Consider the following 25,374-nt stretch of genomic DNA (forward strand, 5'->3'; position numbering starts at 1 on the left):
CCTTACTGTAACACTTTGAGGAAGGTGCAACTGACCCGATTTTAGGGTCATTTCTTTTAGAATGTGCTTTTCATGCTTTCCATGTTTGCAGTAGCCTTCATCTGTACTGTGACAGTGATGTATGTTGTGTCCAGGAAACTATTCCATTGCTAGATAAAGACTTGTATGTATATATTTTTTTGCGAAGCCATTTATCTTTTAAAATTCTGTTCCCAGCCTTACAGCGGGCATAAAATGAGCCATTTCACTGCTCCGCATCCACTCTCCTCAAGCTAATTGTGCCCATCTGAAAACTGATCATGGCTTACGCACAGCCATTGATCTCGCAAAGTAATTTGTCTAAAAATACATCAGGCAGCTTTTGTTGGAAGGGGAAAAACTGCCTCGAATAAGTCGTGTTTCATTGAGTTTCTAATGGAAACATGACCTCAGAAAGCAGACTCCTGGAAACGGACTACAGTCCTATGAATCAGCCGCACAGGATGCCAATAATAGAGTACAGTAATGGCACAGGTGGAGGACATTTGCTACAGTCTCAATATAGTTTCCTTTCATTCCATCCTTTATGACTCACTTTCTAGGATTTATCATTTTTTCTATAAACTGCTTATTAAAGTGACTCTGCTTCTACATCATGCAGTGCTCCGAAATGGCAAAATCCTGCTGATAGAGACCCTGAGTCCAGCACTGGTCACTTACTGGGCTGCATGTTGTGTTACTTAACCTCCAGTTGATAAGTGTTACCAATAGTGCTCCACTTTTATGAGGTCTGTATAACCTCACACACCGCCGGCAGCTTTGTGTACACTGCATGTAGGTGGAAAGCGGCCTACCGATTGTGGTTATACAGCGCTCCGCAGTTGGTGAACTGGTGGATCTGCAGCGGATAAAACTGGGGTTATATCTACATGCTACCCAGCAGCTTAGTAACTAATAATCACTGGATTCTGTCATCAGGTTTTTGCTACCTTATCTAAGAGCAGCATAATTGGGAACAGACCCTGATTCCAGTGAAAAATGGAGGCGTACATGGCTGCAGGTTTACTAGTTGAGTCTTTGTGATCTGTTTTATCATGCGATCAAAAGTACATCAAGCAGCCTGGTAAGTGACGATTACTAAAATAAGGTCATATGACAAGCAGCAGAAGTGTACAGACAAAAACTTAATGACATTCACTCGTTAAATACTTTGTGCTGCCATTGCTTATGGTAAAGGAAAATGAGCCGGTTTCTTCATCAGCATGAGCTTTACTGCAGAGTTCATGCTGCTTTTACACTATTGATAGGATGACAATCTACTACCGTGTAAATTGTGATGCCGATTTGGCCAGTCCCATTATTTGAAGTGGTTTCAGTCCATTGCATTACCAGGGCACACTTTTTTTTTTTTTTTTTTATTCACTAAAGTTAACTTAATGGGAAAGTCCTCATGGGTTTTAAAGCAATTTTTTACATCAAAATACCCCTTAAATTTGACATAAAAAGCAAGTCAATTGCTAATTTTAATGCTATCCTCATACAGTGAGAGATTGATTCATTGACCTCTGCTGCAAGTACTGAGCATGGTGTGCAGTAGTTAAATTCCAGGAACGGAATGTCCAATTTGGTACCCTCCAGCTCATTGATTTCCATACAACAGATCTACTTGGCTCCTGACAAGCTGCTGTTATCTGTCATGTAGAATCACAATCCCCTGGTTCCCATCATCACTACTCTTATGTCCCCATTACACACAGCGAGTTCGCTAGCGATATCGCTAAAGCGTCACCGATTTTTGTGACGCAGCAGCGATATTGCTAGCTATATCGCTACATGTGATACTTACCTCTGACCGGCTCCCCCGCTGATTATCGATGATCGCGCGTGGACACGTCAGGATCGCCGCGTCTGACAGGTAAGTAGCGACTGCCGACCGCTGCTGCATCGCTGTGAGATCTGCCTGTTTGGTAGCTCACTAGCGACCATTTAGCGATGCACCAGCGATCCTGACCGGGTCGGAATCGCTGGTGCATCGCTAAATGTAACGGTATCCTTACTGTCCTGAGCTATGTCCTTGTTCAAATGCCTGGTTATCTGTGTAAATAAGCTTTAATAATGTAGACTCCATTTGAAAGTGTTACAGCGTCATTGGTGCTGAGCTTTATAGTCCTACTTAGTTCTGCTACTTGCCAAAGTTGGCACTCAAGGAGAAGTGCCGTAAGCCATTAAGTTTGGAGACTGCAGAGTTGTGAGCAGCTCAAGAGAGCTTGAGAATCTTAAGATCTCTGCTTGCAGTCAATGGAGGTGTTAGATTAAAGGGAATCTGTCACCCTTTTTTTCGACTATTAGTTGCCGGCACCGACATGAGGGGCTTATCTACAGCATTCTGTATTGCTGTAGATAAGCCTCCGATGCAACCTGAAAGAAGAAAAACAAGTTAGATTATACTTACTCGGGGGGCGGTCCGGTCCAATGGGTGTCGCGGTCCAGGTCCAGCGCCTCCCTTCATACGATGCCGTCCTCTTCTTTTCTTCCTGTTGTGGCTCTGGCTCAGGCGCACTGCTCTGCCCTGTTGAGGGCAGAGCAGAATACTGCAGTGCGCAGGCACTGGACTTCTCATTACAGAATGCTGTAGATAAGCCCCTGGTGCCAGCAGCTGATAGGCGAAAAAAAGGCTGACAGATTCCCTTTAAGTATATTAGAAAGTGTAATGCTAATACAAGGAATAGTAGGAAAGGGTTTTGAGGATAACGTGCTCCTTCCTGTGATTTGCCCACTTCCTGTGACTTCATGTTGATAGTCAACAGAGCAGAGAGGAAGAGAAGGAGCTGCTCTCTCACCTCATGTTTGACAGCGAGCTCAGACTAATGCAGCAGACAGCCAGCTGTCAGCGACTCCCCATCAGCAGCAGCGTGGACGAGCAGGATCTGTTCTGTTGGCATGACGTCACAGGAAGTCGAATCTCACCAGCAGCAGTCGGTGACCGCTCTGAGCTGCGAGATTGGTGCAGATCAGGCAAGATGGCAACAATAAATGATTGGCCCTATAGGGAAAAAACATTTTAAACATTGCTTAATTACCATCGTAAATGCGCTGTCCTTTGCTGATTCTACATAATCCATTGCCAAGGACAAACCCTCAACCCCTTTTTTTCCCCTTTTTATTGGTAATCCACACATACACTGTGTTCAGGCCATTAACAGATTACTTTTTGGTGGGCCCCTATCTATGTAACTTTCTACATGCACCGATCCGTATAGCAGCACATATGTATATTTATGTTTCCGTACACAGGAATGTCTGAAATCTCACTGTTTTTATGTATATTTGCTTTTCTCTTCCTTTTGTGTGCTGTACTAACTTAAGTATCAGACACTTAAACAGGCGATTACATTTAGTTTCCTTTTAGCACAGTATCAGAAATTCATGTGTTCAGTTCACATCTGATATTTGTAGAAATATTACCTTGGCAAGTTTGACAATAGTTAGCTGCTGCGTTACTTGTTGCCTATACACAAATGACTGCGTGCCATAGGCCATCTGGTCACATAATGTTACTGCCATATGGTAACAAACTGTAAAAATTAAATTAGAAGGAAACCTATCATACAATCACAGCGAAAACTTGCAAAGCTTGGTTGAAGGGGTTGTCGACTAAAACACCCCCTTCTCTATCTGAATGTTTGGTGCAGATAAACACCTCTTCACACCTCCTGTGCCTGCGCCATTACAGCATTGTCGGCACTTGCTTTTCCCCGGCATGAGCTCAGCGCTGGCGTCACGGTCCCCACCTTCGGGCACATTGTACATCAACAGGAAGCCAGGTCTGCGGCTGCTCGGACTTTCTCTTGATCGCTTTGTCTGAAAGCGAGACAGCGACGCCTGTGCTTGGGTGCTGGGCTTGCATGTCATAACCACACAAGCACCCAGGGAATGCGAGTGCCTGAACGGTGCCTGCATGGTAGGTGAGTAGAAGCGTCTTCATTTTATCGGCACCAAACATTCAGATTGGAAGGTGTTGTCCACTACTAGGACATCCCCCTTTTTGGTCTGACAGCTTGTGTTCTGTTCTTGGTGAAGTGACTTGCCAGTTCTTTTGTCCTTATTGATGAAATGACAAAGTCCCTTCACCATACAGCACTATCGCCTTTTACTGGGTCAGTTCTTAAAGGCAATCTGCACCAGTTTTCTGCCTATGCACAGTGTACACAGAAAACTGCCAATCAGTGGTGTGGAAGAGGCAATACAGAGCTCAGCATTCAGAACTGGTACATCTGCAGCAGAGAACTGTAATTTTATCAAAACTGCAACACTTGCCTAAATAAGTGACAAATCACTGGAATTAGGGTTTCTGCCCCACATTATGAAGCTCTCAGATGGTGAAAGATTGCCTTTAATGAACTAGTAAAAAGCTTGCAAAAGACTGAGAACCAGTGTCAAGGATTTCTCATGGAGAATAACCTAGCTGAGACTTTTTAGGTCACGTGTTTTTTTGGAATGTTATAGATTTAATAATTACAAAATGAAATTTTCTTTATAAACCCTTGCGCAAGTTTTTACACGTGACAAGGTTATGCCTAGATTTTTGATTCCCTCACTGTCAATGCTTTTCAATAGGACCACAGAATATCCTTAATTAATCACAAGATGCAAATCTCACGGTATAATGTACCAGAAATCCCCCAGGAGATGTACATCATTAATACTGATTAGCTATCCTTAGGACAGGTCATCCATATTGGAGTCGCAGTGGTCCTACTCCTACGACCCCCCCCACCCCCACCTGGTCAGCTGCGGCTTATTGGATGTAGCAACTTGGTAAAGTGTGTAGGAATAGTCCGAAGGAGAATTCATCAACATCCTGGAAACCCCTTAAAGGAAACGCCACCGGTGAAAAATAACTTTTTAATATCGTATTGGAGAACGTCACATTTTTGTTATGGATTGTTGGTTCGGTCTCCAAACTCTCATTTCAGTGACAGCTGGTTTTCCCATTACTGTGACAGATAGCCGTTTCTCTGCCTCTATGTAACTTGCAGTAGACATTGTGCATAAAGTTCAATCGCCTCCTTCCCTCTCCAAAGAATTTTACAAGCACCAACTGCCATCTATCTCTGTAATGGGAAAGTCTCTTTACCGAATGCAGATTTAACTTAAAATTGAGCGAAAAATCACACCGGTAGGAGAAAGTAACACATTTCTATAATATATGGAAATGAGCAACTTGGTAACGTGTGATAATAATTTGAGGTATTGAAATGACTTTTATGGATTAAATTATAGATGTAAAGCTGCATCATATACTGCCCACCATAAAGGTTACGCAGGACCCCTACCTGCACGCAATCTATTCTTGCCTGCCAAGTATAAGGATCCAGTTTGGCTTGGACTAGTTGGAAGGCTTTCTGTAGCCATCATGGTGGCTAGATCACTTTCTCAACCATCACAATACAACGCATAGGCCAATCTGAGTTCCTCGGTTACCATATGTGTTATAAAGGAATGCTTATTATAGAAGCACTCTGCTGTAAAGTTGTCAGCAGTTATCACATCCCTCTTACACTACATGGGAGATCCTAGCAGCTGATCAAAAACTACTGAATTGTTAAAGGTGGGTGTCTGCGACTTGTATAGAATGACAGGATTAACTGTTGTAGTCCCCCATCTGTGTGTAATGCAATCACTGTTAGGATTTTGCTGTTTCCTCACTCCCAGCACGTGTTGCGCGATCACTAATATGCGATTTGCATACCTCCGATCACTCTTCTATGTAAATACATTGCATGCATTGAGACGATAGAGAAGTGGAAATGTAGCTGTAGGTATCCTAACAAGTGAGCACACTGCACGATTAGGATTAGCCATATTGTAGTCCATCAAATTCTAAAAATGTCCCATAGGGACCCCTTAAGCTAAGCAGGTGATAGATGGATGCAGTAAATCTCTACACCTGTGTAAGGCTAAACCTTGTTCCACAAACATGTATTTTACATAAAAACTAATTTTTCAGAAATGGGTCACTCAGTGCTGCCACCTACTGCCTGCCTGACTGTCACAATGCAATGTGACTTAAGGCAAAGGAGGTGGTGGTGCTGGGTGGGGAATAGAGCTGGAGTGACACAGGCTTCAGATTTACACATTGAATTGATATGTAAATAAAGCTGAAGAACAAACAATCTCCATAACAGGAACAGAATGGCCATGCAGGCGGATTCTGAGATTTGGCTTTGAATGGGTTAGGGCCCCGTCACACACAGCGATCTCGCTAGCGAGATCTCTGCTGAGTCACAAGTTTTGTGACGCAACAGCGATCTCACCAGCGAGATCGCTGTGTGACACCTATCAGCAACCGCCCCCCTGCCGGGTATCGCTGATCGTCCTCAAATGGCCTGGACATTTTTTTTTTTTTTTGATCGCTGGTCTCCCGCTGGCCAGCACTCATCGCTGCGTGTGGCAGATGGGAGACCAGCGAGCTGGAGCTGGTAACCAAGGTACACATCTGGTTTCTAAGCGCTGCTTGTTACCCTCGTGTCGCTAGTGCTGATCGCTGGTGAAGCTGCCTGTTTGGCAGCTCACCAGCGATCATGTAGCGACACACCAGCGATCCTGACAAGTTTATATCGTCGGGATCGCTGGTGAGTCGCTATATGTGACGGGGCCCTTAGGCTATGTGCACACGTTGCGGATTCCGCTGCGGGTTTTTCCGCGCGGAAACGCAGGTAAAGTGACCTGCGGTTTTGCCCTGCGGTTTCACACCTCTACTATGTTAAAGGTGTGAAACCGCAGCGGAATCCGCAGAAACAATTGACATGCTGCGGAAAAAAAAACCGCAGCAAAACCGCACGGAAAAAACCGCACCGTCAGCACAGCGTTTTTGAAACCCCATAGGGTTTCATTGTACTGTACTTGGTCAGCGGAACTGCTGCGTTTCCGCAGCGGCAAAATCGCTGCGGAAACGCAGCAGAATCCGCAATGTGTGCACATAGCCTAAGATGCGCATGTAAATAGTTTTGGGATGAAGGGTGAAATCCTACAGACAGACCCTACTCCTTATCGATATACTCCCATGTCAGACTTTGTGCAAAACAGACATCGTGCTTTTTTTGTTTTTTGTATCAGTGATTAAGAAAAAAAATACAAGTCTGTGAAAAACGCAGACAGCACACGGATGGCATATGGTGCTGTCTGTATCTAACATCGCAAAGGATAGAAGTTTTTCAGTCATAATATTGATAACTGGTACCTTTTGTTTTAAATAGTACATGGAAAAAGACGTGAATGAAGCCTTAGAATCTTCCGTATACAGTGGGGACAATAAATATTTGATACACTGCCGATTTTGCAAGTTTTCCCACCTATAAAGAATGGAGAGGGCTGTAATTTTTATCGTAGGTGCACTTCAACTGAGACAGAATCCAAAAATAAAACCAGAAAATCGCATTATATGGTTTTTGCTTGATTTTCACTTTATTGCATACAATTATTTGAGCCAATAAGGCTAAGTGCCCACGTTGCAGAAATGCTGCGGAAATGTCCGCAGCATTTCCGCAACTCCCCGCTGCGGGTAAAACGCATGCGGAAAAACTAAGGCTATGTGCACACGCTGCGGGTTTGTATCTGCGGATCCCCAGGTAAAGCCGCAGCTAAAATGACCTGAGGTTTATCTGCGGATTGGCCAGCGGTTTTCCCCTGCGGTTTGACACCTGGACAATGGAATAGGTGGCAAACCACAGCAGAATCTGCAGAAAGAATTGATATGTCAAATCTTTCTGCAGATTCAAAACCGCAGCTTTTCCGCAGTTGAAAAACCGCAGCATGTGCACAGCAGATTGTAAATCACATAGACTTACATTGTACTGTACACTGTCTGCAGAACTGCTGCGGATCCTCAGAGGCCAAATCCGCAGCGGATCCGCAGCAGAATCCAGAATTCTTGCTGGTTGGTAGGTGATCAAATAATTATCTCATGCAATAAAATGCAATTTAATTAAAAACAATCACATTGTATGTATGATTTTTTTTTTTTTTTTCCAAATTGTCTCTCATAGTTGAAGTGTACCTATGATAAAAAATTAGACCTCTCCATTCTTTGCAGGTGGGAGAACTTGAAAATCGGCAGTGTGTCAAATACCTATTTCCCCACTGTAACACCCCAGGATCTTGGGGCCTTGTTTTAAGCAGACCAATAATCTGTACCGCACATTACTAGGAATCCTCATTTACCTGTTCTAGGCCCGTTTTAAACAGGCTGTCAATCACCCAACAAATAAACAAAATGCTAATTTATTTGCTGGAATGATTGTTAAGCAAGCTCCATGTAAGCCGATCAGGGGTGGTGTAATGTGGTGGTTAGACACCGCATTTACATGCACAGTGAGCGTTTGTGCACATACAGCCTCATGGTCTCATTTACCTGTGTGTCTTTTTTTTTTTTTTTTTCCTTTTTGTCTTGTTTAAATGCTTAAAAATCATTGCACTTGACAAATGAGCATCTTCCTCGTTTGTATGATTGCCGGCTTGTTTTTAGGTGGGCAAATAATTGGGAAATGAGCGTTCCTAATTACTATATAAGGCTCTTGATTTTAAAGGGGTATTCTGAATTTTCACAAGGTGATGGTATAGTTCTAGGAGAAGACTGCATCTTTGGCTGGCAAAGAGCCGCTTGATTCATGGTCACTGCAGTAAATGGCCCAGTGCTGTTATTTTCTGATGCGCGGACCCCAGGGATTTCACACTTTCCGATCATAAAGAAATGGGTTTGTTTCATGCTGGCACATGCCCATCAGACAATAAGCTGGAATAAAAATCCCCACTAGTGAGTCCTTTCCGGGTTTAAGCTGTAGTCCGATGTTATCTTTTTGCTGGAAATTCCCTTTAAATATAAGAAGCATTTGCGCGTTCTCATGGTACTGTTAAAGCCTATATTCTGCTGTAATTACACTGTTTCACTCACCTCCTAATCTACGTTTCAGGGAAGCTGTACCCCACTAATGGTAACAACTCTTCATCCACACGTAGCCACCATCACGCCGCAGTATGCGGTACCCTTTACCCTGAACTGCGCAGCCGGGCGGCCGGCGTTAGTTGAACAGACGGCGGCTGTACTGGTAATTTTGTTTCACTTGATTGTGTCCACTAACAGTCTCCTTCTCGTATGTGTATTTCTGTCTTCCTTTCCTCTTACAGTAGAGCATTTAAGAAGAGCATGGAAGCATGAGCTCCATCTTGTGGCTGTGTTCTTGCAACATCCTAAGCGGCTCGTTCTTTTAATGTCATTTTTTTTTTTTTTTTTTTTTTATTTTACTCCACTTTATTTCCTTTCTCCAATTGATCGCCACGGTGCTGTTTGCCTCTTATGTTTCAGCCTGGCTTACTTTAAAGCAGCAGTTCCAATGAGGGGCAGTTTTGATTCCTACACTACAGTGGTGTTATTTTTCTCTCCCCCCCCCCCCCCCCCCCCCCCGAACCATTTTTTGTTTTGAAGTGTTATAGTTGACATCAACAGATTTTCCCCTGCCATCCATGCTGACATAACTTGTGTCCTCCAGCTGTGGTCACTGATCTATTCAGGCACTGGCTGGAGGGAATAAGAGCTATAGTAGTTTTGTGGCATGTTTGCATTTTTCTAGATACATTAGTCATCTAAAACTTTAACATTTTTACTAATCTGCCTTTTGTGTAACTGGGATTTCCCTTTCTGTATAACGGTAGGAAGTGCCCATGCCCGATTTTAGGTTAGCCTTCCATAAAGTAGGGTGGTAGCTGCCTCCAAAACAACCAGTAGAACACCACCTTGTGGCATTAGGAGCCCAATAGTGTGCTTGCACGTTGCTAATCAAAGGATTGTTGGATAATATTCCAAGCACAATTGACTTGAGGAGAGTAGAAATGATAACCAGTAAGCTATTGAAGCCCACCCCCCAACCTTTTCTATTGAACTAAAATGGCAGGTACTGGGTCAGGTCCTTCATACAGAATTATGGCAGGCAGCTCGTGGACCGTGATGGAAGTTGCTTCTCTGCATGCAGAAGTGAAGTTCTAGTTGCTTTAAATTGCTTGTTTTAGAATTAACCTTGCAAATGCCTGAAGAACGGCGGGCTGCTGACACCTCCAACATCGACTGCTTCTCATCTGTACGGAGTTCTAATTCATGGCTTCGGCGGTACCTTAACCTATAAAGCCCCAAAACTTTTTGCAGCCATTAACCCAATCAATGAAAGGCTTTCTGTACCCTCAATGATATTGCTTTTCCACAGATGCCGACATTCTTGTCTGAACTTTAAAGGTGAGCTAAACTTGGGTTCAGAGAGAGCAAATGTTTGGGATTGCATCTCTAGTTTCCCATAAAAACTTCAAGGTTCTGACATTCCACCTACAAAAAGACCAATCTGATTACGTGCTGTTACACCACACTGCATGTACTGTGACTTTCATTATGATTCTTCCAGATCAATTAAACATTAAGTCAGTATGGCTCAGGGTACGTGCACACGCTGCGGATTTGGCCGCGAGGATTTTGTAAAATCCACAGGTAAATCTGCAGGTCAAAAGACCTGCGGATTAGCCTGCAGTTTTGCCTTGCGGTTTTTCATCTCCACAATGGAGGAGATGGTAAACCGCAGCGGAATCCGCAGAAAGAATTGACATGTCAATTCTTGCTGCGGTTCAGAAACCGCGCGGAAAAATCTGCACCGTCTGCACTGCGGTTTTTAATATCCATAGGATATTATGGTACTGTACACCGCAGCAAAAACTGCTGCGGATCCGCAGCGGCCAAATCTGCTACGGAACCGCAGCAAAATCCGGAGCGTGTGCACACACCCTCAGATTCCTTACTATGAGTCATGATTTCTTAACGATGCATGAACTCTAAGTAAATAGCTCGTACTGCTTGACTAATCATCCGTCATCATTGAATGGACATTTAGTTTTGTTCCAAACCCCTCCCTTGTTTTTGAATTGTCTATTAATATTAACTCCCCTACCTGCATGCATGACGGCAGCGTGTGTGCTGTATGGAAAATAGAGACAGAACATGTAATCTGGAATTTATTCTCCTAACTAATGACGTGTATATAAAGGTGCTTTAATGCAGATGAAATGCTGTCATTGCTGAAATGTTGTATGCTAATTGTAAGAGCAGTGGGTGAGCGCTGCACTCGCAGCTCTCCTGCTTTGCCTCCTTTTCCCCACCTGCAGCCTGCCTTCTGTCTGACATGGAGCAGGCAGTGAGGGAGAGAAGCAGGAGAGCTGAGTGTGCAGCACCCACTGCACATCTTCCTCATTGGCATACGATTTAACTTATGAATTTGTCTAAAGCTGTAGAACAGGTTTCTACAAGAATGGTAAGAATTTAATCAGCATTATATACATGTCATTAGTTTAGATTATGAAATCCTGATGACCAGTTTTCTTTTGCGATTGCCTTTCTGATATTAAAGGTATTGTCCAGCAGATAATTGTATTTCAAGGCCCAGGCTGGTTTAAAAAAAAAAACAAAAAAAACAAAAAACCCTCTCCCTCAGTCCCAAACAGTCTCCAAGGCCATCCCCGCTCCCAGTGTTGTTTTCTTGCACCCATGACCTGTCCGCAGTGCTGCAGCCAATCGTTGATCTCAGCAGCTCTGAGCTGCTTGTAATGTCACTTTGGGCTGAGAGTTTATTGGCTGCAGTTCTGTTCTGTTGACCTCATGGCACTGCAGCTGACAACAGCTGGCATCGGGGGAGAATAGACACTGGAGGGGTGAGTAAAGCATAGTTTGTGGTTTACAAAAAAAAAATGCAGCTTGGTTAAAAGGTTTATACGAAAACTGGAAAACCCCTTTTTTCCCCTCACAAAAGCAAATTAGTATATAAACCTTAATCACTCGTGCCCTTATTCAGAACTAATTGACAGCCATGTTTCAATCAGGCTGGTAAATGGTTGTTCCTGGCCTTTAATCCCATGTTAATTTAATGTTTGCAGCTTTTATCTAAACCACCCAAAAAGTACCTAGACTTTGTGCAGCTTGCACGCCTTCTCATATACTACAGACTGCTCAATCCCTACAAGTGATCACTTGTTGGGTTGGTCTCATGATCTTCCTCTCGTGATTGTAAGGCCTCTGTCTGTGCATATTGGAGCAATCGGATATGCAGGACCAAATTGTTACATCCCTGTACACTCACTATGGATTCCAAGGATTTTCTCTTGTAATCTAACTTTAGCTCACCTTTAGTTTACCAGCCAGCTTGCCAATGGATTAGGTCGCCCTTTTTTTACTGCTTTTGCCTAAGTTTGCATTACTCCATTGCAGAGCTTTGCATATTTTGTTCTTCCTTTGCCAAAGCAGTTCGTCGCTTGGAACGCCAGATCTCTGCATCACATTTGGGATGACCTTGCTCTGTATTTAACTATATGCTTTGTCTTGTGCAGGTGTTGGCTTATTGGAAAGAAGCATGGTGTGATTTAACACATTTATTAAACTTGATTTTCTCCCTTTTGGTTTTGGAATATTTTTTTTTTTTTCCTTTATATTTATTTTTGTTTTTTCATGCTTAAAATCCTTTGCTAGGACCAATGTATTGTAAGTCATGGACATTTCACTTGCAGAAGTACTTTCCAAATCTGTAAATGTTATATGCGATGTGCTGCACTACATGGTTTTGTGCCAACAAACGATCAATGTGCATACATTATCTGTAGCACCAAATGATTAGAGTTCACTATAAAACTGTCCATTCTCACCTCTCATCCCCCTAGAAAATAAAACTTCTAAATTCTTTGCATTGTTTAAAAGGCTTGTCCAGTTTTCATTGTTTCCAAGGCTGCATTTGCTTGGAGCAAGTACAATTGGCAGATGACCACCTTGCGCTTGGGCACCCTGGCACCATCTTCCTGCTGGAGTTTAATGCAGATGTTGTGGTGATGGCCCACCTAAAGCACATGAGTGCTGCACCCAATGCCAAATTTTGACCCTGTCCATAAATGTCATCAGGGAGCGATGGGTGGAGTAAGTACTTATTTCGTTAACACACAAGCAGCTCGTGCCAACTTTTTAAATGATGCTGGACAACCCTCTTTACATTGGCCATAGAGGTTCATTATTGAAGGGTTTGTCCATCTACTTGATGTATACCAACACTTTCAAATGGTATTCTCCAAACCTTCCCAGGAACTCCTCTGGTTTTGTCTCCTCATCTACAGTTAGGCAAGTGTTACAGCGGTGTCATGTCTTGAACTGCTAGCACTGGGGCCCAGGATACAGAGATCAAAGGGGATTGGGGGAAGTAGTGTTACAAGAGCAGTAGGGTAACGAGTAATTTGATTATGCCTAAGTTTTTGTATGCTTCTGGCTCTTGAAAATTTTTACCAAAGTCTTAGAACTATCACATTGGGACAAGTTGAAATACCAATGTTTAAAGGGATCGTTGTGTTCCATCATGACAACTACTGTCCATACAATGTTTCTGACAAACCCAGCTCTGTGTGTTGCACTTAACATTGGTTGTCCCCTTTCAAAAAAACTTCCAAGCGGCAGTGGTAACGTCTGACAATAGCCTGTAGCCAATCTGAGCTCATCAGCTCTACCAATATAGTGAGCAATATAGATGGCATAAACCACTGAGTGGCTGCAGCGGTGACATCACTGGAGTCCGAACAGGCTTGGCTAACGACTGAGGACAGGGCTGAACCAGGAAGGATAAATAAAGGGCAGAAAGAGTGTCACTTAACATATAATCTGGTTCAACAGTCAGGGTCTGTTTGGCTGCAGCATTGATATCACTGGACTTAAATCTGAGCTCACGCCATCAGTGATTTGCCTGCAGAGCTGTTGCCGATATACAGGGTGGACCATTTATATGGATACACCTAAATAAAATGGGAATTGTTGGTGATGTCAACTTCCTGTTTGTGGCACAATAGTATATGGGAGGGGGAAAACTTTTCAAGATGGGTGGTGACCATGCCGGCCATTTTGAAGTCGGCAATTTTGGATCCAACTTTATTTTTTCCAATGGGAAGAGGGTCATGTGACACATCAAACTTATTGAGAATTTCACAAGAAAAACAATGGTGTGCTTGGTTTTAACGTATCTTTATTCTTTCATGAGTTATTTACAAGTTTATGACCACTTATAAAATGTGTTCAAAGTGCTGCCCATTGTGTTGGATTGTCAATACAACACTCTTCTCCCACTCTTGACACACTGATAGCAACACCGCAGAAGAAATGCTAATCGATGGGGGTCAGATTCATTGTAGGAATGCTCAGACCTGACACCCATAATGTGGTGGTGCACCATCTTGCTGGAAAACTCAGGGAACGTGCCAAATTCAGTGCATAAAGAGGGCAACACATCATCATGTAGCAATTTCAGATATCCAGTGGCATTGAGGATACCATTGATGAAGAATGGCCCCACGATCTTTGTACCTCATATACCACACCATACCATCAATTATGGGTGTCAGGTCCGAGCATTTCTACATGAACAGTTTCCTGGAAAGTGGATTGGTCGTCGTGGGCCAGTTGAATGGCCACCAAGGTCTCCCGGTCTGAAGGCAATTGTCTATGCTGTGAAGATGCGAGATGTGCAGCATCTGAAACAACGGATACTGGAAGCCTGTGCAGTATTTCTTCTGCAGTGTTGCTATCAGTTTGTCAAGAGGGTTACATTGACAATCCAACACAATGGGCAGCACTTTGAACACATTTTATAAGTAGTCATAAACTTGTAAATAATTATAATCTTTATTTTTATATAGCGCTAACATATTCCGCAGCACTTTACAGTTTGCACACGTTATCCCTATCTAAATTCACTATGGGAATATGGGAGGAAACCGGAGAACCCGGGGAAACCCATGCAAACATGAGGAGAACATACAAACTCCTTGCAAATGTTGTCCTTGGTGGGATTCGAACCCAGGACTAACCACTGAGCCACCGTGCTGCCCTAACTCATGAAAGAATGGTTATGTTAAAACTAAGCACACCATTGTTTTTCTTGTGAAATTCTCAAGTTTGATGTGTCACCTGACCCTCTTCCCATGGAAAAAAAAAAGTTGGATTCAAAATGGCTGCCATGGTCACCACCCATCTTGAAAAGTTTTCCCCCTCCCATATACTAATGTGCAACAAACAGGAAGTTGATATCACCAACCATTCCCATTTTATTTAGGTGTATCCATATAAATGGCCCACCCTGTACAGCCATAGATGCTGCTTTAATTTTTTGTTCCAAAGTGAATTTTGTATTTTCAAAAAAAAAAAAGCACTAAGCCAAAGCGTAAGTTTTCTGAAAGGGGGCAACCATCCAGTGTGGTAACCGCAGGCATGGGTGGCTTTATTTATGCACTTGGAGAATCTGTATAGAATATGGTGGGAAATGAATCCTTGTGATGGATGCTTCTACAAATAGAAATGGTTACACGTTAACCTAGTAGGCCCAAATTTGTAGCTATAGAGTTCTCTCAAACCGAACTCCCAGCATGCCCCATTATCTGAGCTTACACCGTCTAAATGTATACTGATAACTGCTAATAATGAGGTCTTGTATATTTTCCACATCTCTCGGTCATCAGTGAAGACACGGTGATATCATGTTTAATGAGGAGACATTATTTCCTTGCCAGTGAGTTCATAGCAGCATCATGAATTGCTTAATTGTAAAGCTCCAGAAATAGTATTTCGAGTGTTTTTCCAGCTAGTCCTTAAGTCATCAGTTACCTTGCATTAGTGAGCTTGATTTAACAGCTGCCTTCCTGGCCACATTCTTTGGCCATGAGGGCTCTATGGATAGAGCTTTGAGGTAGGTCAAGGCCCTGCTGCTCTTACAATCTCTGCTTATGGTGATTGCTATTTAGAGAATCTCAGCCTCTCCTGTTTCATAACTGGCCTATTTCTACTACACGTGAGGGACATTAATGGTCCAATGAAGGTGTAGAAGACCTGCGATTTTGTGGGTTGGTCACACACCATGCTCTGCAGCACAGTCAGTTTCATCAGCTGATGTTACTCAGTTCCTTTTCTTTATTCTATCTTCTGCAAGGTGATGATAATCCTAAGACAAAGGTGGATATTTTATGTTGAAGTGAGCTAAAGTCTTTTTATCCTTGTCCCCACTTGTGTCTTCCAGCAAGCATGGCCTGGTGCAGCACAGCAAATACTGCTGCCATCCACATGGCAGCAGCTTCCTGGAGTCGCCCTTCACAACCCCGTGCAGCCAACAGTGATTCCTGAAACTATCGGAAGTAACCAGCAGCTGGCAGACTGGAGGCAAGTTCCCATCGCAGAATGAGGGTTGGGAAATGTCTAGCTGCCCTTACCCTATGATCCGTATCATGGCCTATTGGTGTATAGTTTTTAATCACATGCCAGGCCTATAAAGTCATCTAAGACCAACATCAATCACTCCTGCTCCTGTTATGCTTTAGCTGATTGGCAGGAGATCATCATAGAATTTCCAACATTTTCTTGTGATTACAATCTTGCTAGTTATCTTTGTTATTGCATTCAGTGTGCGGATGACTCTTTGGTTGCCCAAAATGTTGGTATGTGGTGGTTGAGCATCAGTAAAGATTACCATGCAGTGTATAGGCTACAATGGTTAGGTAGTCTTTCACTGGTAGGCATTGCATACATGCAGAAATGGGACATCTGACTTTGTCAGCTAAGGCATTAGATTTTTATCTGAGGCTATGCTTGTCTCTCCTGTACTAGAAATGCACATTCCCATGGGAACCAGTACAGCGCACTGATGCAGCAGCCGTCACTACTCGCCAACCACGTGACCTTGGCTGCGGCTCCGCCCCTAAATGTTGGGGTTGCTCATGTTGTTCGACCACAGCAAAGTGGAAACATGTCGACAAAGAAAAAGCCACCATCGCAAAATACCAAGTAAGGGCTGCTTTATTAAAAATAAAACCATCCATGGTGTTCTTCCCAATATTTCTACCAGGTCAAGACATAATCTCATCAGATGTACTTCATGTATGGTTGTCATACTAAAATTCACAATTGAGGGTGTAAAGATCGCTCCACTTCATCCATAAAACTTGGGCAATTTTTTTTTTTTTAGCAGCAGTTAATGCAAAACTGTATAGATTTCTGTTGCATTGCAATTCTGTATTGTATATAAACAAAAGAAAAAATGTATCTGTTGCATTTACTCATGTACAGGGCATTGCAGGACCTTAGTTAGCTAGTGGTCAATACCCATTTAATGGAAAAAAATAATAATTTATCAGCCCTGCTCTATTAAATCACATTGGTCCGACTGCTTTCCATGTCTTCCCTGGACAGCACTCGAAATAAAAATATGGTTGTGCGAACAAGCCCGTATGGTGTAGATGGACCACAATGCCAGGCTTGATAGCAGCCATGTTATAACTGGTGTCTACTCATTCCTTGACAGCATGTGGAGACCGCGCAGACGTTTTCCAAGACCTTTTTAATAAATTAAAAGCTACAATCTGATTGGTTACTATAGGCAAGTGCTTGACCTCTGCGTTAGTTTTCTGACCTCCCCCTTCTCCTGGTATCACTCCCTCCCTCTACCCACTTCACACTATCGAAATGATGAGGTGCCTAATATTTCTTGCTCTAGCACTGGGGACTGATTTCTCTTCTCATGCAGGCACAGTGGCATATCTCCTACCAGTGTCGCTTTAATTCTGCCGGTCTCTCAAACACGTGATCCAGGTTTCCACTACTGTTATTAATCCTGACTACTTAAATTTTGCAGGACCCTGTCTGCTTTGGACGTTCTACCATCCCAAGTGTATTCAATAGTAGGAAGCAGCCCTCTTCATGCGTCCACTTCATACAACCCTCTTCTCCCGATCCAAGAGCAGCGACAACCCATTGTGATCCCTGATACTCCTAGCCCTCCTGTGAGTGTTATTACTATCCGCAGCGATACGGATGAGGAGGAGGACAGCAAGTACAAGCCAGTAAGGTAATCATGGCAGGGTTTATTCAGAATTCAAGCTGAGAGTATTGGCTAATACTTAAATGAAGAACTTCAGCAATGTTAATTTTGACATCATACATATTCCCGTTTTTCTGTATTTAAAGTCAAAACTGTAATCTCATTACATTTTTCCCGAAATGTCTTGTGCAGAAGACTTGACACTTAACATTTTATTGACTTTTTCCCCCCCTCATAGCTCGGGCATGAAGATGCGGTCCAACGTCATCAGCTATGTGACAGTCAATGACTCTCCAGATTCGGACTCTTCTGTTAGTAGCCCATACTTGACAGACCAACTGTCTACTCTCAATGGTGTAAATGGAGTTTTTGAAGTTCCAGGCGGCAGAGGACACCACACACAGAGTTCCAGCTCGCGTACAATTATTGTCCCGCCATTAAAGACTCAACCTCATGATTGTAGTCTGGACAACCACTTGTCAGGTGTGTTTAGTTCATTGTTGTATATGGATTCCGATCTTTGCATGTTCAACGTTGTTAAATTACATGTTAACTACTTCCTTTTTCAAAATCTTTATTACATTTTTATATAAATATAAGATACAAAGTAACAGTATTGTCATAAAACCACTTCCTGACCTTAAAAGTACTTGTATATCCAATTACTGGTCCCCACTTTTAATGCAGACTCAAAAGCGGAGCCAGCATCACTCCCAGTAATGATGCTTGCCTCCATCAGCAGTGAGCGAAGCAGATCTCAGATTGATGCTATTAACCCCCTTTTAAATGCCACTGTCATTCTGACAGCCGCATTTAAAATGCTGTTCCACGCGACAATCGGCCACTCCTATGACACAATCGCATGTTGCCATGAGCCACCACTACAGTACTCTTTATGAAGGCTGAGTGCTCCGTATAAAAATATTATATACATTTGAAATGTGGATATATACAATCACATTTATGTATAAATTTTTTTATGCCAAGGAATACCATGATTTTTACGTTGATGGGATATTTTCATTGCTGCCTTATAGCAATAAAAAGTCAAAACTGTAGCGTATGTATGTGTATATATATATATATGTGTGTGTGTGTGTGTGTGTGTGTGTATATATATATATATATATATATATATATATATATATATATTATTTTGGGCACTGGAAGAAATTTTAAAAATGCTCATCACCAAAAAGTTTTTCCCTTTTAGTTCTTGGAGTCTGAAAATGTATTTTTTTTTTTTTTTTTTTTTTTTTCCCCCAATACATTCAGGTATTCTAGGTAATTCTGGAAAGTTGAAAACTTCTACATCTTCCAGTGGACAATCTAGTAGTTGCATCTCCCAGGCAAACTATCGTTCCCACCGTATGGTAAATGGAGTGCAGCCCCTCAACCTCAGCCAGGTAGGAATTTTCTTTCTTCAATGAATCACATATTCACCTTGTCTACTGGCATCTCACCAGAAAGGTTTAATTGTTCTGCGCAGACATCTTCATTATTTTTTGTGATTTACTCAATTCACCTTTTTAAACTGACTTGCTTCTTCGAAGACACAATCCTCATCGCTCATAATGCTCTTCTATTTTAATATTTCAGAACCAGCAATCAGCCTTCATGGGATCCCAAGAACGAAGCATAAATCCTGCTCCTCGCAGACAACAAGCCTATGTCGCTCCACTCCCATCGATTTCTCAGGCACCTTTCACTTTCCAGCATAGTAGTCCAATGCATTCGTCTGTACACCCTCACCTTGCTGCCGCTGCGTCAGCCACCAGCCACCTAACAAGCCAGCCTCATATGTATACGTATGCTCCCACCACTGCAGCATCCCTGGGGTCCACTACATCAATAGCTCATCTGTTCTCACCTCAGGGCTCCTCAAGGCACACAACATATGCTACCCATCCCAGTACTCTGGTCCATCAGGTCCCAGTCAGCGTGGGACCTAGCTTGCTGACCTCTGCCAATGTGGCTCCGGCACAGTATCCTCACCAGTTTGCCACCCAGTCATACATCAATGCCTCTAGGGGTTCTGCGATCTACACTGGATATCCTTTAAGTCCGACAAATATCAACCAGTACAGCTACCTATAATCCAGAATCTGGAATATTTTTTTTTTTTCTAAAGACTTGACTGTTATACAGCAAGATTTGCTAGAAGCACGCTTGGAGAAAAAGGGGCTCTTCCTTAATGACTGCATTGTTGTAGTCACATTAAGCTTGCTCAGTGTTAATTCATTCTGTGGTTTTGTGTATCACACGTTTTGTAGCACCCTCCCGCAATCGGTCCTAAGTGTCGAAACTGCATTGCTAGCGAGTCGGGTCTCTCTTCTGCCGGAGACAGATGGCTGTGGACTGCAATAACATTATCCACTGTTTTTTTTTTTTTTTTTTTTTTTTTTTTTGTATTTTATCCTTTTTAGTATTTTAGATCAAATGTTTTAGCTCCTGTTAAGTTTTTGATTTTTTTTTTTTTTTTTTCATAGAAGCTCAATCTCGTGTGATAAATGAAGTATTGCGAACGCTTTTGGTTTTACTCTTAATCAGTAGTTACTAGGATGCAATGTTAAGGTTTTATTGTTAGTAGGATTTTAGACTGCTTTTAACTGATTTCTTTGCTTCCCACAAAGTATTTTTATGGTAATAGCTGCTTCTAAAACTTGATGCTGTGTGACTTTATTTTTTTTTTTTCTTTCAGTGGATATACATAAAACACTGGTGAATATTATGCAATTTTTTTTTTTTTTTCTTTTTGTCTTCAAAACAATGTGTGACTTGTAGCTGTAGCGATATGTGATTAGTCCTTTTTTAAATTTGATTTATTCATTTAAATTTTTTTTTTTCTTTGTGTACAAAGGAATCTAGCATGAAATGTCTTGACAGCATATGTAAGTACGTAGCAGCGAATATGGTTAGCAACAGGCTTGGTGTCGTGTGTGCAAAGTACTGTCGTGGTAAGTGCTTACTACGGCACCACTGCAGGAATGTTTGCGTAGCCAGTGGCCCCTTCTGTAAATGACCACAAGTCTAATCTCTTGCTGCTATGTGCCAGGTGCACATAGCTGCAATATGTTACCTATGTCAGGGTGAATGCAAGTACTACAAGCAGCCAATCAAAACACCACTTTGGTTTGCTTAATTTAAGTGAAGGGTGGCTTATCCGAAAAGTATAAATTGTACCTACACTAAAGTTTCCACGAAGCAGTGATGCAATGCTAAATGATATGTAAACTTTTTTACTTTTTCGCAAGGCAATTTTGTAGGTTTTCATGGGGGGGGAAACTATCATTTTTGTGCACACAGCATTCATGCAGACCGCTGTATCTCCATAGTTATAGACTTCAAACAAACCCCATGTAGTCAGGAGAGTGGGACGAGGCGTGACTGCAAGATCAGACTAGACAAGGCTTGAATTTAGTCACTGGGGTGGAATAGTCTGCACTAAAGCTGTGGCCACAGTGGCAAAAAATGATTTGTGGAGTTGTTTCAATCTTTTAGCTTGGATGTATTGTAGCAATAAAACCTGTTTTTTGTAAGTGTAGATACTATCTAATCCTTAGTGGGTTTTTTTTTTTTTCTTCTGTACGTGGACCACCTTATGGCCCCTTTTAGTCATGTCTCTGAATTGGATGAAATAACAATGACCAGATTTTTAATATAGGTCCCAGAGAACCCCTTTTTAAGAAGTCTGTCCTATCAGCTGGGAAGTTCTCAAATTGGCCAAAAATATAACTTATTCGCGCACACACAAGTCGTCCTTATTTTAGACGCGGTCACACGATTCAGGCAAGTCCACATCTGTTCTGATACAAGCACTTCCTCTGTTTCCTTGTATGATTGGGTGGGAGGGCTGGCAGACCTGGTGCAGTGAGAAGGGTGGCTGAATAAGTTAATAAACTAGCTATGAAGGGTATGTACAAGGCAGGCTTGCTGTCTAGCTTCATTCAATAGCTAAGCCACCTCCATTCATCCTGCTGGTGCTGCTTGGTTAATAAACAGAGCTGAATCAGAACATAAGTGGACTTGCTTGGATCGTGAAATCTGAACACCGGTGCCCATTTAATAAAGAACACTGGTTTGCGTGGTTTTTTTTTTTTTTTTTTCCCCCTCAAAAGCAACCAAGAACTTTATCTAGCAGGACAAGCCTTTTTAAAATTGAGCAAGAAATATGAGGAACTTAAGATCTCTGGATCATAGTGCTCACTTTGAGCTTCAGTAGAACTTGAAGATATCTCACTCTGCATCCCCCCCCCCCACACACACACTTCCAAAAATATAATTATGAATCCTCTTTTAGTTTAACATCTAAAGACCAACTGACTCCAGTATTCTAGTGTGCATTGTATAGTAGTCCTGTTGTGGGGCTTTGAACTGGTGGCTATTTCATTAATGGTGTCATTTCAGAAAAGTGATGGTCGTAAGACTACCTGCATGCTTTAGACCTCTTCTGGTGTATGCCATGAAAATTGGTCTTGTAGTCAGTCCTGCTTGTTCTAGCATGCTTGTTGTCACCTACATATATTAATAAATATGTATATTATTTTAATTTTTTGCCTTCCTTTTCCGAAAAGCTGGAAGACAAAGCCTTTTTTTTTCATGTTCCTTACTGTATTTCAGACTATTTTAGAGGTTTTTGTATTTTGTGGTGCTTTCGTATTTTACATAAAAATGTAACTTCTGGAATTCAAAGTAGGCAAAGCTTTTCCAGCATTGGCACCATCCTTGTCAGTGCATCTGAAGTTTTCGATTTGGTGTCTTTGTATTCCAAACTGTTAGTGATACTTGAATTTATCTGTACTTGTATCTGTCAGTTTCCACGGATGATGTGCGTGGGTGGGTAGGTCTTTCTCTTTTTTTTTTTTTTTTTTCCCTTTTTTAATATATCAATGTATATATACACATAGTTCTGAAGTTTTTTTCTTTTGTTTGTAAACCAAAATAAATTGTGGGAATGTATGTGAAGCAGTTAGAAACGATCACTGTAGCACTGATTATATCGAATATATAAAAGTATATATATGAAAAGTTTGAAATGTACTCGCGTAGTTGTGAGTATATTAAAGTAAATCTGAGTTTTTTTGCACAGGTATGTATGGTGAATTCTTGTTTCATGTATGTCCACTTAATGTAGTGCCTTAAATGCCAACGTAGTGATTAGTTTACAGTATGCTTGCCTTATAGGGCTGGCAAGCCCCATTTGAATAGAAGCAATTCCTTAAACCTAGACGCAAGAGTCTAATAAGGCTAGGGAACCATAGTGCTGGGCTAATATTTGAGAGCTATCATTTTGCGTTTTTGCCCCTCTAGTAGTTAAACATACCGAGGCGTCAAGCAGTTGTTGCTTCTGACAGGCACATAAACTGTTAAGTGTTGTAGATAAGCATTTCACATCTTGGATCTGTTAATATAGGTTATAATAGTGAATCATTTCACTCATGCAATTCCCCCACCAGACTTTATATTCTCCCTATATCCAGACCTTGTGCTCGTCAATTGGTAAACTTCTTCGTGAGACTACTGTGTGTAGGATGCTATACCAAAGAAAGCTTAGTGTAGTAAATGTGTTGTACTGACTGGTATGATGGGCCATATCTAGCCTGCCAGTAATTCATGTCATAGAGCGCATGTGAGTTTTAGTCAAACGTTTCTACTTGCACAGGTTATTTAGCTGCCTATGGCACCACCCATGTGTCCTATAGTTACTTGGTTTGACACAATCTTTTGTCCATGGTGCACTATCACTGTCTCCCATAAGGTCTGTCAATACATCATGGATTTTCTCACTGAAAAGTATTAAAGGACAAAGCCTCTAGGTAAATGTGCATAGATATAGCTTATTACACTGTGGATTCTCATTTGCACATTAAGAACTCCCAAGATGTTGGTGTCTTACCAGATTATCTTCTCCCTAAGGAGCTTATATTTTTTTCATAGGCTACCAGCACCTGCAGATTGCTGCAGCTATAAAATTCAGGGATAAGGAAATGAAATGAAATGTTAGCAAGTTAATAATACACTGCCAAAAAGGTCTACCACCTCGTTAAATCTGTGCACTCAATAGATAATCCTTGCGACCTTTGTGTGGGTGAGTGCAGGTGGAGCATCCTTTTATAAGGAAGAGGTGAAACACAGCAGGATTTCTGTGAGATTCTTCCAAGTGTAATGTAAGGTGGCACAGACTCTTTCACCTTTGCTATCATGCTGTACATATCCATGGCTTTCGTGTTAGGAACCCTATATTGACTGTATAGCGCCATAGGATAGGCTATGCTTTTTTATATATATTTTTGGGTTTTTTGTTATTCACTGTGTGATTAAGGTTTCCAACACTTATTAGAATCCCATAAATCTTTTACAATTTATTTAACCTTTTAAAACCGGACATTATGTATTGGGTAATCAAGTTGTCTTATGTTTGTCCCCCTATGCCTCCATTTTTGGTGTGTTTTTTTTTTTTTTTTTTTTTTTTTTTGTAGCTATTTCATAGCGAACACTGAAGCTATTCCTATAGTAACTCTGCTAACGTCTTAGGCTGGCACAAGAAACAGATTAAGTAATAATTACAGTTGTCTGTTATCCAAATTGTATCGGTAACAAAAAAATAAAACATTCCTATAATAAACATTCTTGCATTGCATACAGCTTGAAGAACTACTAAACATAACCCCCTTTTTTCACCCACCTCTTGGTTTTTTAGCTTTGTTGATCACTACATGTAGCAGTATGTAATAACCTATATTAGTGTTTTGTTTTTTGCTTTTAATCATTGACATAGCAATGTATTTTTCTTTTTAAGAATTGTTTTGATATGCTAGTTGCTGTGTTGGAACCTAACAATTCATATTTTATGATTGTGCTTTTTATTATTTTCCTTCCTTTTTATATAAATATAAATTTTCTCCAAGGGGTAAAGCGCTTGGCCCCTTGAGATTTATTGATCTGTTTTTGTGTTTCCGGTGTTCTGAGGGTTATGTAAAATCAGTTGTAAGAAAACAAGAAAAAAAATAGATATTTAAAATTTATTACTAACTATATGGGAGAAGGGTCCATTGTGAAAACCTAGTTTATCATTGGATTCAATGTTTGTCTTTGGTTTTACAAAGTAGCTTGTATTTTATGTATTTTCTACGTCATACGGCAAATTGTTTAGCAATTGAAATGCATCAATAAAGAGGGGTAATTTTTCTTTATTGCTTTTGACTCTGCTGTCTTTATTTGAAATTATGAAACACATTAAATCACCTAAGGGGAAGCAGATATTAGATATAGGCCGTCTGAGCCTGGCTGTACAATTGGACAGATGTATATAAAACAGTCATTTAAAAAGTTAGCTGGGACTATAGGAAGAGATCCAACTAGTTCAAAGCCATGCTAGGTCAGCTTCTCCCCTCTCCAGTTGATTGACAGGTCACTGATCTATGCGCACACACACTGACCAGCAGGGGCTGTATTGAGCAATTCATGTTTCTCCATACAG

General features: G+C 41.6%; 1 protein-coding gene across 3 annotated transcripts in view; it reads left to right on the plus strand.

The window, feature by feature from the left end:
* HIPK1 (homeodomain interacting protein kinase 1) overlaps positions 1 to 25,087 on the plus strand; it is an 86,283-nt gene extending 61,196 nt beyond the window's left edge. For 2 of the 3 annotated variants that reach the window (XM_073587070.1, XM_073587071.1), the window contains 7 exons: positions 8,952 to 9,086; positions 16,101 to 16,240; positions 16,685 to 16,861; positions 17,709 to 17,921; positions 18,133 to 18,377; positions 19,170 to 19,300; positions 19,494 to 25,087. In XM_073587070.1, coding sequence (XP_073443171.1) covers positions 8,952 to 9,086; positions 16,101 to 16,240; positions 16,685 to 16,861; positions 17,709 to 17,921; positions 18,133 to 18,377; positions 19,170 to 19,300; positions 19,494 to 19,991 — 1,539 coding nt within the window. In that variant the 3' untranslated portion in view covers positions 19,992 to 25,087. The remainder of the gene's footprint in view (positions 1 to 8,951; positions 9,087 to 16,100; positions 16,241 to 16,684; positions 16,862 to 17,708; positions 17,922 to 18,132; positions 18,378 to 19,169; positions 19,301 to 19,493) is intronic. The other variant, XM_073587072.1, reaches the window with a different exon arrangement.
* The last annotated feature ends 287 nt before the right edge of the window (positions 25,088 to 25,374 follow it).

Source organism: Dendrobates tinctorius, unplaced genomic scaffold, assembly GCF_039654945.1.
Source record: "Dendrobates tinctorius isolate UK_male_01 unplaced genomic scaffold, ASM3965494v1 ptg000098l, whole genome shotgun sequence".
In the NCBI taxonomy this organism is placed as follows: domain Eukaryota; kingdom Metazoa; phylum Chordata; class Amphibia; order Anura; family Dendrobatidae; genus Dendrobates; species Dendrobates tinctorius.